The sequence below is a fragment of the Cervus elaphus genome, chromosome 8, assembly GCF_910594005.1.
Source record: "Cervus elaphus chromosome 8, mCerEla1.1, whole genome shotgun sequence".
NCBI lineage: Eukaryota > Metazoa > Chordata > Mammalia > Artiodactyla > Cervidae > Cervus > Cervus elaphus.
The window spans coordinates 6,277,458-6,295,073 of record NC_057822.1 but is presented as its reverse complement, the minus strand read 5'-3'; the positions used below and the strand labels follow the sequence as shown (position 1 = coordinate 6,295,073).

The 17,616-nt window shown below is 38.1% G+C and overlaps 1 protein-coding gene across 2 annotated transcripts in view; it reads right to left on the bottom strand.

Annotated features, from left to right (window-relative positions):
- KDM1A (lysine demethylase 1A) overlaps positions 1–17,616 on the bottom strand; it is a 63,930-nt gene that overhangs the window by 41,078 nt on the left and 5,236 nt on the right. For both annotated transcript variants that reach the window (XM_043909183.1, XM_043909184.1), the window contains exon 2: positions 10,103–10,268. In XM_043909183.1, the coding sequence (XP_043765118.1) occupies positions 10,103–10,268 (166 nt within the window). The remainder of the gene's footprint in view (positions 1–10,102; positions 10,269–17,616) is intronic.

Below are 17,616 nucleotides of genomic sequence, written 5' to 3'. Positions count from 1 at the left end.
TTGCAAGGAAAATCTACAATTCGGATGCTATACTATATTGCTCAACTACCAAGCTTAATCTATGTCTGAGTAGTTAAAAACAAAGCTTATTTTTGTAGTTATTTACCTGCTTTTAAAAAGTCCAATATGACGGTACTGGCACAAAGACAGAAATATAGATCAGTGGAACAAAATAGAAAGCCCAGAGATAAATCCACATACCTACGGACACCTTATCTTCAACAAAGGAGGCAAGGATATACAATGGAAAAAAGACAACCTCTTTAACAAGTGGTGCTGGGAAAACTGGTCAACCACTTGTAAAAGAATGAAACTAGAACACTTTCTAACACCATACACAAAAATAAACTCAAAATGGATTAAAGATCTAAATGTAAGACCAGAAACTATAAAACTCCTAGAGGAGAACATAGGCAAAACACTCTCCGACATAAATCACAGCAAGATCCTCTATGACCCACCTCCCAGAATACTGGAAATAAAAGCAAAACTAAACAAATGGGACCTAATGAAACTTAAAAGCTTTTGCACTACAAAGGAAACTATAAGCAAGGTGAAAAGACAGCCCTCAGATTGGGAGAAAATAATAGCAAATGAAGAAACAGACAAAGGATTAATCTCAAAAATATACAAGCAACTCCTGCAGCTCAATTCCAGAAAAATAAATGACCCAATCAAAAAATGGGCCAAAGAACTAAACAGACATTTCTCCAAAGAAGACATACAGATGGCTAACAAACACATGAAAAGATGCTCAACATCACTCATTATTAGAGAAATGCAAATCAAAACCACAATGAGGTACCATTACACGCCAGTCAGGATGGCTGCTATCCAAAAGTCTACAAGCAATAAATGCTGGAGAGGGTGTGGAGAAAAGGGAACCCTCTTACACTGTTGGTGGGAATGCAAACTTGTACAGCCGCTATGGAAAACAGTGTGGAGATTTCTTAAAAAACTGGAAATAGAACTGCCATATGACCCAGCAATCCCACTTCTGGGCATACACACTGAGGAAACCAGATCTGAAAGAGACACGTGCACCCCAATGTTCATCACAGCACTGTTTATAATAGCCAGGACATGGAAGCAACCTAGATGCCCATCAGCAGATGAATGGATAAGGAAGCTGTGGTACATATACACCATGGAATATTACTCAGCCATTAAAAAGAATTCATTTGAACCAGTCCTAATGAGATGGATGAAGCTGGAGCCCATTATACACAGTAAAGTAAGCCAGAAAGATAAAGAACATTACAGCATACTAACACATATATATGGAATTTAGAAAGGTGATAACGATAACCCTATATGCAAAACAGAAAAAGAGACACAGAAATACAGAACAGACTTTTGAACTTTGTGGGAGAATGTGAGGGTGGGATATTTCAAAAGAACAGCATGTATACTATCTATGGTGAAACAGATCACCAGCCCAGGTGGGATGCATGAGACAAGTGCTCCGGCCTGGTGCACTGAGAAGATCCAGAGGAATCGGGTGGAGAGGGAGGTGGGAGGGGGGATCGGGATTGGGAATACATGTAAATCCATGGCTGATTCATATCAATGTATGACAAAACCCACTGGAAAAAAAAAATAATAATAAATAAATAAAATAAAATAAAATTTAAAAAAAAAAAAAAAAAAAGATGGTAACAATAACCCTATATGCAAAACAGAAAAAGAGACACAGATGTAAAGAACAGACTTTTGGACTCTGTGGGAGAAGGCGAGGGTGGGATGTTCTGAGAGAATAGCACTGAAACAAGTATACTATCAAGGGTGAAACAGATCAGCAGCCCAGGTTGGATGCATGAGACAAGTGCTCAGGGCTGGTGCAGTGGGAAGACCCAGAGGGATGGATGGGATGGGGAGGGAGGCGGGAGAGGGGATCAGGATGGGGAACACATGTAAATCCATGGCTGATTCATGTCAATGTATGGCAAAAACCACTACAATATTGTAAAGTAATTAGCCCCCAACTAATAAAAATAAATGAAAAAATAAGTTATTAAAAAAAACACCTGCAAAAAACTGAAAAGAAAAATAAATAAATAAATAAAAATAAAAAGGCCAATATGGAACTTTATTCTGGACCTGCTATCAAAAGAACCATTATACCTTTTCACAACTGATAACCATGAATGTATTTCCCAATAGGAGAATCCCCTTTTCCTGCTCAGGTAGGTTTTTCAGAATTCTTGCTATCCACACCTTCCTGGGTTATGATTAGAGGCTCCCTCCGTCTGAAATATAATTTGAGTCTATGATACTATGAAAAACATACAACTTCTTAGAAATGCATTAATCATATGTACTCTTCTATCTTCAAATATCAGAAGATGCTAAAAAACAGCAAAAGTAAAAACAATACTACTTTCAAATGTTTAAAACCTCTGTGACCAGCAAATATGGCAAAATTTAACATGTTATATCTTAATAGTTGACACATGGATTTACACTGTTATTCTCTGAGGGAAGGCTGTATTTGCCAAGATTTGCCACTCTTCCAACGATTTAACATATGAAAGCTTAAAAAATGATCTATCTTGCAAAGAAAGATCTATTCATATTACTGAAAATGGGCTTAAACACTTGCCAGTTTCCAAAAGTGACAGAATATATATGTCAACCTAGTCCATAACCTCACCTGATTTTTTCCTGATTAAAATGCCAACCCAATGCAACTACAGATTATCATACTAAGTGAAGCAAGTGAGAAAGACAAATACCATATGATATCACTTATATGTGTAATCTAAACTATAACCCAAATGAACCTATCTATGAAACAGAATCACAGACACTGAGAACAGTGTGGCTCTTGGTGGCAACCTTAGTGGCTGCCAAGGGAATGGGGTTTCAGGGCAGGATGGATTGAGAGGTTGGGGTTAGCAGATGTAAACTGTTATACACAGAATGGATTAACAGTAAGGTCCTACCGACCACTATATACAGAATGGGTAAACAGTAAGGTCCTACCGACCGCTATATACAGAATGGGTAAACAGTAAGGTCCTACCGACCGCTATATACAGAATGGATTAACAGTAAGGTCCTACCGACCGCTATATACAGAATGGATTAACAGTAAGGTCCTACCGACCGCTATATACAGAATGGATTAACAGTAAGGTCCTATCGTATAGCATAGAGAACTATATCTGATATCCTGTGATAAACCATAATAGAAAAGAATACTAAATAAAGAATATACATTTAACTAAATATATATATATATGTACGTATAACTGAATCACTTGGCTGTGCAGCGGTAATTAACACAACATTGTAAATCACCTATATTTCAATAAAAAAACCTCCACCAATCCACTTTACTCCTGGTTCAACTCTGTGTTTAATAAATACAAGATGTTTGTACACAAAGTGAAGTGCATATGTTCTCATTTGATCCTCATATCAAGACCCATTTTGCAGATGACAAAATCCTCACAAAGTATCCTGCTCTTCTATTATCCATGATCACATCAAATAAACCATGGCAGCAAAAAGAATACAAGGAGATTATAAAAATAAAGTTGTTCAACTAAACAAATTACTGTTTTGTATTAATAGAAAATAAAGCAAAATAATAAAATAAAATCAGTCATTAAGAAAAGCAGCACAATCTCTAAAAGACCAAACATAACTTGGTAGCATCTCATTCAAAGGTTCTTATCAGCCAAAAGCAGTAGACAGTTAAAAATCAAGGCTCTCAAACTGCTTCATAAAAGCCTAACTTCATTCTTTCATGTTTAAAGTACAACTTCCAAAACCCAATTTTGGGAAAAATATCTAAAAACAACTTCTGAGATCTCATCAAACTTTGAATAGACTTTTACTGTATTGTTTCTTCATTACTGTCAATTAATGTATCTATAAACCTAAACTGGACTGTGAATTTTTTGTAGGACAGTCTTCAGCCTTGAACCCTCAGAATCTAGCACCATGCCTGGAATAAAACACTATAGTTTTACAATTAATGTATGTAAAATACAGAGAATGAGCAGCTGTACATTTGAGGGAATCTTACTTTGTGTAAAAAATGTCTCTGTAATAAATTTTTCTCCTCCATACTATCAATCCCCTTCCTTGTTGGGTTTCTTTTTTTGTTTTTTAATTCTTCCAGTAAGTAAAGAAGAATCTGAAGACTTCCTTCCTTTCCACCCTTTCTGCCTCAAAGTCTCTCCAAATTCCTATTCTTTAACGTAACACTTAAGGGTATTTTGCCATTGACAATAATACAGCTGTATCTCATATCAAGCTACAAATTATCTAAGAGTGGGGACCATGTATTGGATAATAATATACATTTTGGTCCATTTTTAGTAATCTCTCAAAATATAAAAATTTTGTTGATTTGATCTAGATTACCTTTTCAGGCTGTGACATTTTCCCCCAGATCTCTAGTAAGTTATTCTGGTGCATAGTTCCAAATCAGAACACTGAAATGATGCTATACAAAAAAAAAAAAAAGGCAAGAAAATTAATCCCAGGTCTGTTTTCTAAATGTATGCATAACACTTCATATGATAAGAAAAATCAAATGATTTCGGCACTTAATTGACACTATAAGCCAAAATGGCAACATAAACAACTCTCCAGGAATGAATTTCCTAGCAACTTCTATTAAATCTATAAAAGAGGGTCTGTTGCTGGGTATGGGGGCTGTGCACTTGTAGGCATGGAGAGAGAAAAGCCTGCAATAAGCCACTAGAGAGCACTTATAGCATGAAAAACAAAAACATTCACCTGATCTCTGACCATAACTATCCATGCTGCTGAATCCAGCACTTTCACTGATTGCAATCAGCGTCACTGACTCACAGGGAAGATGACCAGGGCATGTTGTAAACAAAGAACTATGAAAAATATAAGGACCACTTACAAATATTGGGAATGACCACTGATATTTCCTTTTGAAGTAAGGTCCATCTTCAGCTCTTCTCTGGTCAAATTTAATTGTATCAAGTTCTAAAGCATTTTGATACAAATTTAATTGTATCAAGTTCAGCATTTGCTGAACCAAATAAAGCAATTCATCAAATTTTTGGTCATCAACCTTTTGTCATATGGATATTTTCCTTATAATATTCCTTGTGATCAAATTTCAGTTTTAAGCTAAATTCTTCTACCCATAAAGATACATTTGGAATATTTTCTATAAATTTAGTGGGGTTTTTTTGTATTTTTACTTCTTAAGGTTACATTCTCCTTTTGTGTGATTTTTAAAATATACTTTCAATCTACAGCATGATTATTACAAGATCAAGGTCCTCAAATTATTAAAACTACACAAAACTGTCATACCAGTCTCCTGTGTCTCAATGTTTTATAATTTGCTTAATAGCTTACATCTCTTTCAAACATATACACCACACACATCCAAAATTACCAGGTACAATAAAGAGAAATACTTTCCTTTCTGTTCTTACCAGAATCCTTAAACAAGGACGTAAAGTGATTCTTCCCACAGTCACTTAATAAAACAGAATATTATAGAGTAGTCACTGATCAGCAAACAATATCTAACAAAATTGATTTAAAGAGTTAATCAATGGTTAATGAAAGCCTTCGAGTTTCATTACAGAGTATTAGTGTAGCACTGAGTCTGGAAAAATGGTACACAAAAGACACATGCATACACATAAATATATTTTAAACATACTTCTGATGTTTCTATTGAGAAATTCATTACTGTGAAGAAATCTTAAGATAGGCAACTTAATAACATATTTCAAATTTCATTTTATTTTAGAATATGTTTCCATCAAAGTCTTAAGTTATATACAACTAAGCTACTTCTAACCTCAAGTGTTAGAGTTCCTAAACAGTAATCTCAAACCAGAGTTCCTAAACAGTAATCCAATACAAAATTTAAATACAGGAACTACTAGTGAGATTTTCCTGGAAAATTTCAATTGCTGAAAAGCAGTGAAGGGGAAAAAAATTATGTTTTTCTATGAAAATAAAAAGCAAAGTGCTAGCAAATTAGTTAACATAGTAAAACCTCACTGAGGAATAATCTAAGGTTCATAGGGTAACAATAGATTCAAAAGGGGAAGAAAGTTTTTCTCCAACAGAAAGCTACTTTAACAGAGGGGCAATTATTTTAAATCAGTATGTAAACTCCAACCGAGATTTCACTCTATTTTATCGAAGCTCCACTATTATGTGACACCACTAATAACCAAACACGCAATGCCAAAGACAATCTGTTGAGGCTGAGTTGCCATGACCCCCGCCCCCAAAACAAACCACTTTTATCTTGATAGAAAAGGTACTAGAAAACCAAATAAAACCATCGTTTGTTAAAATATATTCAGAAGTATACAGCAAATGTAAAAATAGATGGGAAATGTTTAAGAAAATAAACTAGGTGAATTTTAAATATAAGCAGCAATATTTAGTATGAAAAATACATTTACCCAAGTAACTACATGGAACTACATGCCACATTGTTATAATTAAAAACTGACAAATCTACAATGTTTAACCCAGAACAGAAAGCTTTTTTCCCAAGTAAGTTCAAACAGAAAAAAACCCAAACTTTTCTTTTTTTGGTTGGGGGGAAGGGGCATACCGCGCATGCTTGCCTAATCTTAGTTCCCTGGCCAGGGATCCAACACAGGCCCTGGCAGTGAAAGTGTGGGGTCCTAACCACTGGACTGCCAGGAAATCCCCGAAACTCAAACCTCTTGTTTCCACAGAAATTCAACTTTGATATTGACAGCATTTTTCTTCTGATCAAAATCCAGTAAAGTCAATTACCAAAAAGTCTAAAAATCATCTCTCCAATCCATCTCTTTACTCCTTTACTTCACCTTTAAATTGCAGATAGGTTGATTTTTCCAAAACATGTTTTTTGGTAAATACCCTTTACTCAAAAGACCTCAGTGTTACTACCTCTGACCACATCCTCCCAGAGTTCAAAGGACATTAAGTTCCTTAGCCTGGTAACAAAGGCTCCAACTTCCCTTTCTGGCCTCCTCTTAGAACTCTCCTAGAGGAATCTTCTCCAATCAAATCATTTGACCCACTGACTTCAGAATATCACACTGCAATTTCATAATTAACAAAATAGCTTATTCTAAAGATTAACACTATGGAAAGCAAAGCAAATTTTCTAAACATGTTTAAAAATTGGTAAGAATGAAATGTATTCAAACCTTATATATTTTAAGAGACTAAGTTAACGTCTTGTTGTTGCTGTTCAGTCACTAAACTGTGTCCGACGCTTGCAACCCCATGGACTGTAGTCCACCGGGCTCTTCTGTCCATGGGATTTCCCAGGCAAGAATACTGGAGTGGATTGCCATTTCCTCCTCCAAGTTAATGTCTAGTTATCACCTAAAATGACTGAAAAGATCTGGAATAGAACCAGACCTAGGGCTTCCCTGGGTGGCCCAGTGGTTAAGAATCCACCGGTTAATGCAGGAGACACAAGTTCGATCCCTGCTCTGGGAAGAACCCACACGCTGCATGGCAACTAAGCAGGTGCACCGCAACTACTCAGCCAGCATCCAGAGCCCTGCAGCCCCAACCACAGAGCCCACGTGCCACAACTGCTGAAGCATGCCCAAAAGCCGGGGCTCCGCAGCGAGAGAGGCCACCTCAATGAGAAGCCCACACGTCACAATGAAGAGCAGTCCCTGCTTACCACAACAAGAAAAGACGGCACTTAGCAACAAGCAACAAAGACCCAGCACAGCTAAAGATAAATAAATCTTTATATACACATACACACACACACACACACACACACAGAACCAAACCCATATCGTCTCTCAAGATTTTAAGATACCCATGCGGCAAAGCCACCATTCATTCCTGAATGAAAACTTACGTGACAGAACTAGTTCGGATAGCAGGAGAGATGTGGAAAACCTGGACAGTTTCTACATACTTGAACTCCCCTGACAATATTTAATTATTCACCATGAGGACCCAAACTGTTTCTAAATTCTGCAGGCCAGTAAGTTACCACTACTTTCCCAGTGAAAGTACTTCCCTAATTTCACCCTACAATGTTTTAAAAAAATTTAAGTTGTTTTAGAGGAAAGATAACTATTTTCATAAGCACAAATGGTTAGGAAGTTTTGGCTGTAATCAACAAACTTCTGAGCACTGAAGTTTAGATCCTAAACTTGAGAAAATCAACTTTCTCCAAATTATTAAATAGTTTAAAACTTATTTAAACTAAACCACTGGAATAAAATGAACTAGAACATAAAGGCGTAACAACAGTTCCACAGATCCTAAATCCCTTTGCTAAGATATTTACTTTTTGTAGAAACAGTACCTGACATTTATGGAAAAAGAAAGCAAAATAAAAAACTTCTTTTACAAGAAAGAAAACACTGAGACTTGGTTTAAAATTTTCAGAGGACAAAGTGTGTATCAACTTAACCAGTAAACCCGCTTCTTCCTGGAGATACTGACAACCACACAAAAAAAGAGAGGGAGGCAGTATCTGAGACATCAGGTTATCTGATTATTCCCATGTGCCGCATAAGCAAATCTACAGCAAAGGCAGAAGAAAAGAAAGGCAAGAATCAAAGAAAGTTATAGAAGAAAGGAGTAGAGAGTCAAGGGGAGAGTTAGGAGTAAGGATAGAAATAAGGGGAAAGAGCTAAATGTAAAAGACTAGAACGAAGAGGAAAAATAGATCAACAAAAAGAGAGGCAGTGTTGCTGAGGTACATTTGCCACAGGGACATTACTCCCAAAGGTAATATGCCACTCCCAGGAAGTAACTGATAAGTCATTTGAAAACCATTCTTAGAAAATCTGATTCTTAAGAATTAAACCCAGAATCTTTTTCTAAATGCTCTCAAATTGTATACTTTTATTACACTTACTTACAATTATTGTAAATTATAAATTTTTATTTTTGAATTTTAACCTCAGAATCTGTTTGATAAGTTCTAAGTTTAAACTAACACCTGATTTGTTATACTCTCAAGTGATACATCAGTATTAATCCCTTAAAAAAAAAATACAGTAACTTCTGGGTATTTATATAACATAATAGAGGAGAAAAACAAACAGCAATAACTACAAAAAAAAAAACTAAAAAAATGATAAAATTTCTTAAAGATAGTATGTCTTAATCAGGGTACCTATGAAAGTGATGCAACATACAGCAGATGGGATCTGAAACAAGTACTTTATTTTTAAAAGGTGCAGAACTAAAAGAATTGGTGAGGTGAATGGGCCTGGAGCTGGTACTGGAAATACAGAAAATATTTTAAAGAGAAGAACTAGTAAAAATCCAAAGTCAAGAAGAGTTAATGAAATGCCTTTAAAGACGGAAGATATGAAATATTAACTAAGATTCTACTTTTGTCTGGTCTTCCAAAACAAAAGGGTATTCCTGACTGGTCTGGGTATCTTTAGCAGGACTCATGAAGGGATGTTAGTGAGAATTTTTAAAGATGTTTGAAGCTCTGAAAAGAGTACCATAGACTCCTACAATCTTTCCAGGTCACAGGGAAGATTGTGTGACCTTAGAATCTCTTCATAGATTTTTCTCACAACATTCTTTCCAATACAGGGCTCAATAACTAAACAATAGGCATTTAGGCCTTTTCTTTTTGACCTTAGACTACATTTTACATTTGTTCACCAGAAAGACCCTCTTCAAAACTGACACACACGATGACAGTTTTATCAGAAAGTATCTAACCATAAAGTAAGTGGCACAATTTAGCCAGAATAATTTCAGAACCATTCTACCTCTAAATTCTGAATCAGAGTTACCAGTGAGAGGTTTGGTTCTTTGGGTTTGACTTTTGTATGTTTTCTCCAATTGTTCATTTTCTCCAACTTTCCAACTGCCTTACATAGCCATTATCCTTTTACCCTCCTTCTTTACTTTCCTCCTATATGTACAGATACACACAAAAAGAATGTCAGTACCATTATGTGTGTATATGTATGTGTGTAAACATGTATAGGCACATATATACATACTAAAATACACATGGCTAATATCAGAGTATAAACCAAAGACATGAATAACATTGCAGAATAGGAGTAAATTCATTTATTCTTATTTCTAAGCTAAAACACAACTGTGGTTAGCTACTACAACTCACCAGATGGTTCCTCAGGCTCACTTTCATTTTCTTCCTCAGGTGGGGCTTGAGGGGGTGGTGGAGGAAGCTTCTTTTCCTTCTCTGCTTTAGCATTTCTCTCTTCTTCTGAATAATACTCGTCTTCTGAGAGGTTGGCCAAACTTTCATCCATCTCTCTGTACTCTACCTATATGGAGATTATACCAGGGAAAGCTAAATACAGTGGCCATCTGAAGTCAGACACTCTATTTGAAACTGTAGGTAAATATGAATTGCTTTCTATCTTCAATTTTTAAAGGAAATACGCAGAGAACAAAGAACAGGTTAGCTCCTAACAGGTAACCATTAAAAACAAAATCTCTCATGAAACAATCTAGTGTCAGTTCAGATTTAGCCTAAACTCACTTTCACATCACAGTACTGAAATTCTAATCAATGACTCTGGGGCTCTCTACAACTAAAAACTGTGTTTGTGCATGATCTATATGTAAGTATATATTATGTTCACATACTGCAAGTTCCAACAAAAGACAAACAATCCTCGGTCAGACAAAAATATAGTCAACTAGAATAACAAGTCTGTCCAATGCCAATCTGTACTTCTAACTACTATTACATAGGAAATAGGAAAACAGCAAAAGAATTTCAGAAACCAAATCAGAGGTGTGGTGGTAGGCAGGGAATAAAAGCTGCAAATGGTAATAGTCAAGTTAAAAACAATATAAAGGTACATTTGCTCAAAGAAACAAAACACTGGTGACTGAAGAGAGTTGAATGATTAGAGCAAAGAATTCTTATGATCACAAACTAAGAAGTAAGTCATGGGGAAATGGAGACTACAAGCCTTATTACTACTAATTTATACTGGTTATAAAGAGGAAATCCAGGTCACAAGTAGAAAGAGGAAGCAGTCCTACTGAATGTTTTATTGTGGGGTAGAGCAACTTAGGATAGAGAAGATTATTATGGACCTCTCTGTTAAAATGTGTAATGTGGTATTACAAACAGTCATCAACCTTGTTCAATTCAGTCACTCAGTCATGTCCAACTCTTTTCAACTCAATGGACTGCAGCACAACAGGCTCCCCTGTCCATCACCAATTCTCAGAGCTTGCTCAAACTCATGTCCATCAAGTCTGTGATGCCATCCAACCATCTCCTCCTCTGTCATCCCCTTCTCCTCCTGCCTTCAATCTTTCTCAGCATCAGGGTCTTTTCAGATGAGTCAGTTCTTTGCATCAGGTGGCCAAAGTACTGGAGTTTCAGTTTCAGCATCAGTCCTTCCAATGAATATTCAGGACTGATTTCCTTTAGGACGGACTGGTTTGATCTCCTTGCAGTCCAAGGGACTCTCAAGAGTTTTCTCCAACACCACAGTTCAAAAGCATCAATTCTTTGGCACTCAGCTTTCTTTATAGTCCAACTCTCACATCCATAAATGACTACTGGAAAAACCACAGCTTTGACAAAAGACTAAAGCAGTCCTCAGTCAGACAAAAATATAGTCAACTAGAGTAACAGGTCTGTCTAATGCCAATCTGTACTTCTAACTCCTATTCCATAGGAAACAGGAAAAAACCTTGGAACACTGTCAAATCATCATTTTGACTCCCATCCCAATAAAGATTTCAAGAAGCCACAGAAACAACAGCTGTCTATCCTGGATTCAATGAAAAGACAAAATGAATAAAATAAACAATAATTTACTGGCTGTGGAGACAGGGCAAGGACAACATGGCTTCCACATAAAACACACCTAACTTATTAGCGTTCTGAAATGTGAAATCCTGTGGATTAGAGAGAATATAATCTATTTTAATTTTTGAAACATCTCTAAAACAGCTCCAGATTGCTGGCTGCTATTATCTGTCTTCTTTTTTTAAAAGTGACATGACCACAGATTTGGGGAGTCAGTAGCTAAGGGAATAGAGGCAAGAGTTTTACTGAAAACATGGATGGGATTAGAAAATGGAAACAATTATGTAAAAACTGAATAGTTTTGATGTGCTCTAAGAATCTTCAAATCTCTTATGATTATACAGTGGAAGTGAGAAATAGATTTAAGGGGCTAGATCTGATAGAAAGAGGTCCTGATGAACTATGGATGAAGGTCCGTGACATTGTAGGGAGACAGGGATCAAGACCATCCCCAAGAAAAATAAATGCAAAAAAGCAAAATGGCTGTCTGAGGAGGCCTTACAAATAGCTGTGAAAAGAAGAGAAACTAAAAGCAAAGGAGAAAAGGAAAGATATACCATTTGAATGCAGAAGTTCCAAAGAATAGCAAGGAGAGATAAGAAAGCCTTCCTCAGTGATCAATGCAAAGAAATAGAGGAAAACAACAGAATGGGAATCACTAGAGATCTCTTCAAGAAAATCAGAGATACCAAGGGAACATTTCATGCAAAGATGAGCTCAATAAAGGACAGAAATGGTATGGACCTAACAGAAGCAGAAGCTATTAAGAAGAGGTGGCAAGAATACACAGAAGAACTGTACAAAAAAGATCTTCATGACCCAGATAATCACGATGGTGTGATCACTCACCTAGAGCCAGACATCCTGGAATGTGAAGTCAAGTGGGCCTTAGGAAGCATCATACGAACAAAGCTAGTGGAGGTGATGGAATTCCAGTTGAGCTATTCAAATCCTAACAGATGATGTTTTGAAAGTGCTGCACTCAATATGTCAGCAAATTTGGAAAACTCAGCAGTGGTCACAGGACTGGAAAAGGTCAGTTTTCATTACAATCCCAAAGAAAGGCAATGCCAAAGAATGCTCAAACTACTGCACAATTGCACTCATCTCACACACTAGCAAAGTAATGCTCAAAATTCTCCAAGCCAGACTTCAGCAATATGTGAACTGTGAACTTCCAGATGTTCAAGCTGGTTTTAGAAAAGGCAGAGGAACCAGAGATCAAATTGCCAACATCCGCTGGATCATTGAAAAAGCAAGAGAGTTCCAGGAAAACTTTTATTTCTGTTTTATTGACTATGCCAAAGGCTTTGACTGTGTGGATCACAATAAACTGTGGAAAATTCTGAAAGAGATGGGAATACCAGACCACCTGACCTGCCTCTTGAGAAATCTGTATGCAGGTCAGGAAGCAACAGTTAAAACTGGACATAGAACAACAGACTGGTTCCAAATAGGAAAAGGAGTATGTCAAGGCTGTATATTGTCACCCTGCTTATTTAACTTACATGCAGAGTACATCATGAGAAACGCTGGGCTGGAAGAAGCACAAGCTGGAATCAAGATTGCTGGGAGAAATATCAATAACCTCAGATATGCAGATGACACCACCCTTATGGCAGAAAGTGAAGAAGAACTAAAGAGCCTCTTGATGAAAGTGAAAGAGGAGAGTGAAAAAGTTGGCTTAAAGCTCCACATTAGATCATGGCATCCGGTCCCATCACTTCATCACTTCATGGCAGACAGATGGGGAAACAATGGCTGACTTTATTTTTTTGGGCTCCAAAATCACTGCAGATGGTGACTGCAGCCATGAAATTAAAAGACGCTTACTCCTTGGAAGGAAAGTTATGACCAACCTAGACAGTATATTAAAAGGCAGAGACATTACTTTGCCAACAAAGGTCTATCTGGTCAAGGCTACAATTTTTCCAGTGGTCATGTATGGATGTGAGAGTTGGACTATAAAGAAAGCTGAGGCCGAAGAATTGATGCTTTTGAACTGTGGTGTTGGAGAAGACTCTTCAGAGTCCCTTGGACTGCAAGGAGATCCAACCAGTCCATCCTAAAGGAGATCAGTCCTGGGTGTTCATTGGAAGGACTGATGTTGAAGCTGAAACTCCAATACTTTGGCCACCTGATGCGAAGGGCTGACTCATTTGAAAAGACCCTGATGCTGGGAAAGACTGAAGGCAAGAGGAGAAAGAAATGACAGAAGATGATATGGCTGGATGGCATCACCGGCTCTATGGACATGAGTTTGAGCAAACTCTGGGAGATAGAAGGACAGGGAAGTGGACATGACTGAGCAACTGGACAACAACATAAAATTTTATTTTATAAAAACGGACTTTTTCCACTTGCATCTCAAAGAATCATACAAACTCTAAAAAATAAAAACTATTCCCCTGAGAAAAAGAATGGATGCTCTGAACACAAACAGTTGGGAATCTTTTGTGTGCTGTGCTAAGTCGCTTCAGTCATTTCTGACTCTGTGCGACTCCATGGAGTATAGCCTGCCAGGCTCCCCTGTTCACGGGATTCTCCAGGCAAGATTACTGGAGTGGACTGCCAGTGAATCTTCCCAACCCAGGGATCCAACTCGAACCTCTTAAGTCTTCCACACTGGCAGCTGGGTTCTGTACCAGTGGCACCAACTCAGAAGACTGAATTCTCTGAACACAAAGGATTGGGAATCTTTTACCCCTAAGTATAACCCTCTGCTTATTTAGCTTGTATGTACAGTATATTATGTGAAATGCTGGGCTGGATGACGAACAAGCTGGAAACAAGGTTTTTGGAAGAAGTATCAGTAACCTCAGATAAGCAGATGACACCACCCTTAAGCAGAAAACAAAGAGGAACTAAAGAGCCTCTGGATGAAGGTGAAAGAGGAGAGTGAAAAAGCTGGCTTAAAACTCAACATTCAAAAAACTAAGATCACAGCATCTGGGCCCATCACTTCATGGCAAATAGATGGGGGAAACAATGGCAACAGTGACAGACTTTACTTTCCAGGGCTCCAAAATCACTGCAGCCATGAAATTAAAAGTTGCTTGGTTCTTGGAAGAAAAGTTATGACAAAATCTAAACAGCGTATTAAAAAGCAGAGACATTACTTTGGGGACAAAGGTCCGTCTAGTCAAAGCTCTGGTTTTTCCAGTAGTCATGTATGGATGTGAGAATTAGACCAGAAAGAAGGCTGAGTGCCGAAGAATGCTTCTGATGTTGAAGAAGACCCTTGAGAGTCCCTTGGACAGCAAGAAGATCAAATCAGTCAATCCTAAAAGAAATCAATCCTGAATATTCACTGGAGGGACTGATGCTGAGGATGATGCTCCAATACTTTAGCCACCTGATTTGAAGAGCCGACTCACTGGAAAAGACCAATGCTGGGAAAGATCTAAGGCAGGAAGAGAAGGGGCCAACAAAAAAGGACAATTGGTTGGATGACATCACCGACTCAATGGACATGAGTTTGCACCAGCTCTGGGAAATGGTGAAGGACAGGGAAGCCTGGCAATGCTGCAGTCCATGGGATCGCAAAGAGTTGGACATGACTGAGAGACTGAATAACAACAAAATCCTCTGAGTCAGGGGTTCTACAACTACTTATAACCAAGGACAAACAGATGTCCCAAGAGGCAGATATGAGTCAGCAGAGTACTTGTTCTTACCTGTACACCCATGACTCTCAAATTTACATCTCTAGTCTCTCCTCTCCTCCACTCCCTAGCTAGAGTGATTCACTCACTTCCCAATCACCTTAAAGCTCATCTTTTAACAGTGCTTCCTTGTAACTCACCTAGGATACAACTGCCAGATTAATTTTTCCAAATACGTGATATTTCACATAGTTTAACAGATGAATGCCAAAACTGTCATAGCAGCATATAAACTCTCTGGCTCTAGCTAGTCAAACTTACCTCTAATCATTTTCTAACATACTAGTCAAAATCATCCCTAAACTCCCTAAAAGCTACCCTCATCTTTTTCTGTAAATCCAATGCCTAAAATTCAAGGACCACCTCCTCTGCAAATCACTCCCTGAGTCTTCCACACTCACAAATATATCTTTCCCTTCTCTATAAATTCTCATAGTACTTACACTTCATAATCTAGCAATATTGTCTGATAGAATTTTCTGTGATAATGGTAAAGTTGTGCATCTGTGCTTCCAATAAGGTAGCAGATGTTCAAGCTGGTTTTAGAAAAGGCAGAGGAACCAGGGATCAAATTGCCAACATGATCATCGAAAAAGCAAGAGAGTTCCAGTAAAACATCTATTTCTGTTTTATTGACTATGCCAAAGCCTTTGATTGTGTGAATCACAATAAACTGTGGAAAATTCTGAAAGAGGTGGGAATACCAGACCACCTGACCTGCCTCTTGAGAAATCTGCATGCAGGTCAGGAAGCAACATTTAGAACTGGACATGGAACAACAGACTGGATCCAAATAGGAAAAGAAGTACGTCAAGGCCATATATTGTCACCCTGCTTATTTAACTCATATTCAGAGTGCATCATGAGAAACGCTGGACTGGAGGAAGCACAAGCTGGAATCAAGATTGCCAGGAGAAATATCAATAACCTCAGATATGCAGATGACACCACCTTTATGACAGAAAATGAGGAACTAAAGAGCCTCTTGATGAAAGTGAAAGAGGAGAGTGAAAAAGTTGGCTTAAAACTCAACATTCAGAAAACTAAGATCATGGCATCTGCTCCCATCACTTCATGGCAGACAGATAGGGAAACAGTGGCTGACTATTTCTTTGGGCTCCAAAATCACTGCAGATGGTGACTGCAGCCATGAAATTAAAAGACGCTTACTCCTTGGAAGGAAAGTTATGACCAACCTAGACAGTATATTAAAAGGCAGAGACATTACTTTGCCAACAAAGGTCTATCTGGTCAAGGCTACGATTTTTCCAGTGGTCATGTATGGATGTGAGAGTTGGGCTACAAAGAAAGCTGAGTGCCGAAGAATTGATGCTTTTGACCTGTGGTGTTGGAGAAGACTCTTCAGAGTCCCTTGGATTGCAAGGAGATCCAACCAGTCCATCCTAAAGGAGATCAGTCCTGGGTGTTCATTGGAAGGACTGATGTTGAAGCTGAAACTCCAATACTTTGGCCACCTGATGCGAAGGGCTGACTCATTTGAAAAGATCTTGATGCTGGGAAAGATTGAAGGCAGGAGGAGAAAGAAACGACAGAGGATGAGACAGTTGGATGGCATCACCGACTCAATGGACATGGGTTTTGGTAGACTCCGGCAGTTGGTGATGGACAGGGAGGCCTGGCGTGCTGCGGTTCATGGGGTCGCTAAGTTGGACACGATTGAGTGACTGAACTGAACTGAACCGTGGCTATTGAGCACTTGTTATTGTTGTTCAGTTGCTTAGTAGTGTCTGATTTTCATGACCCCATAGAGTGTAGTGACCAGGCTCCTCTGTCCACGGGATGTCCCAGGCAAGAATACTGGAGTAGGTTGCCGTTTTCTTCTCCAGGGCGTCTTTCTGACCCAGGAATTGAACCTGCATCTCCTGTATTGTCAGGTAGGTTCTTTACCACTGAGCCACCAGGGAAGCCTCTCACCATGTGGCTATTTAGGACTAAATTAAAATTAAAAATTCAGTTTCCTCAATCTACTAGCCACATGTTAAGTGCTACCACATTGAACAGTACAGATCTAATGTTTGGATCTCTACAACCTAGACAGAACTCTATACAATACTCTGACTACAATCCCTCCAACTTTCTTGCTCCTAGAAAAATCTCATTTCCAATTAAATTCTTTTGCCCATTGTTCCCAACATTCAGTTGTCCACTATG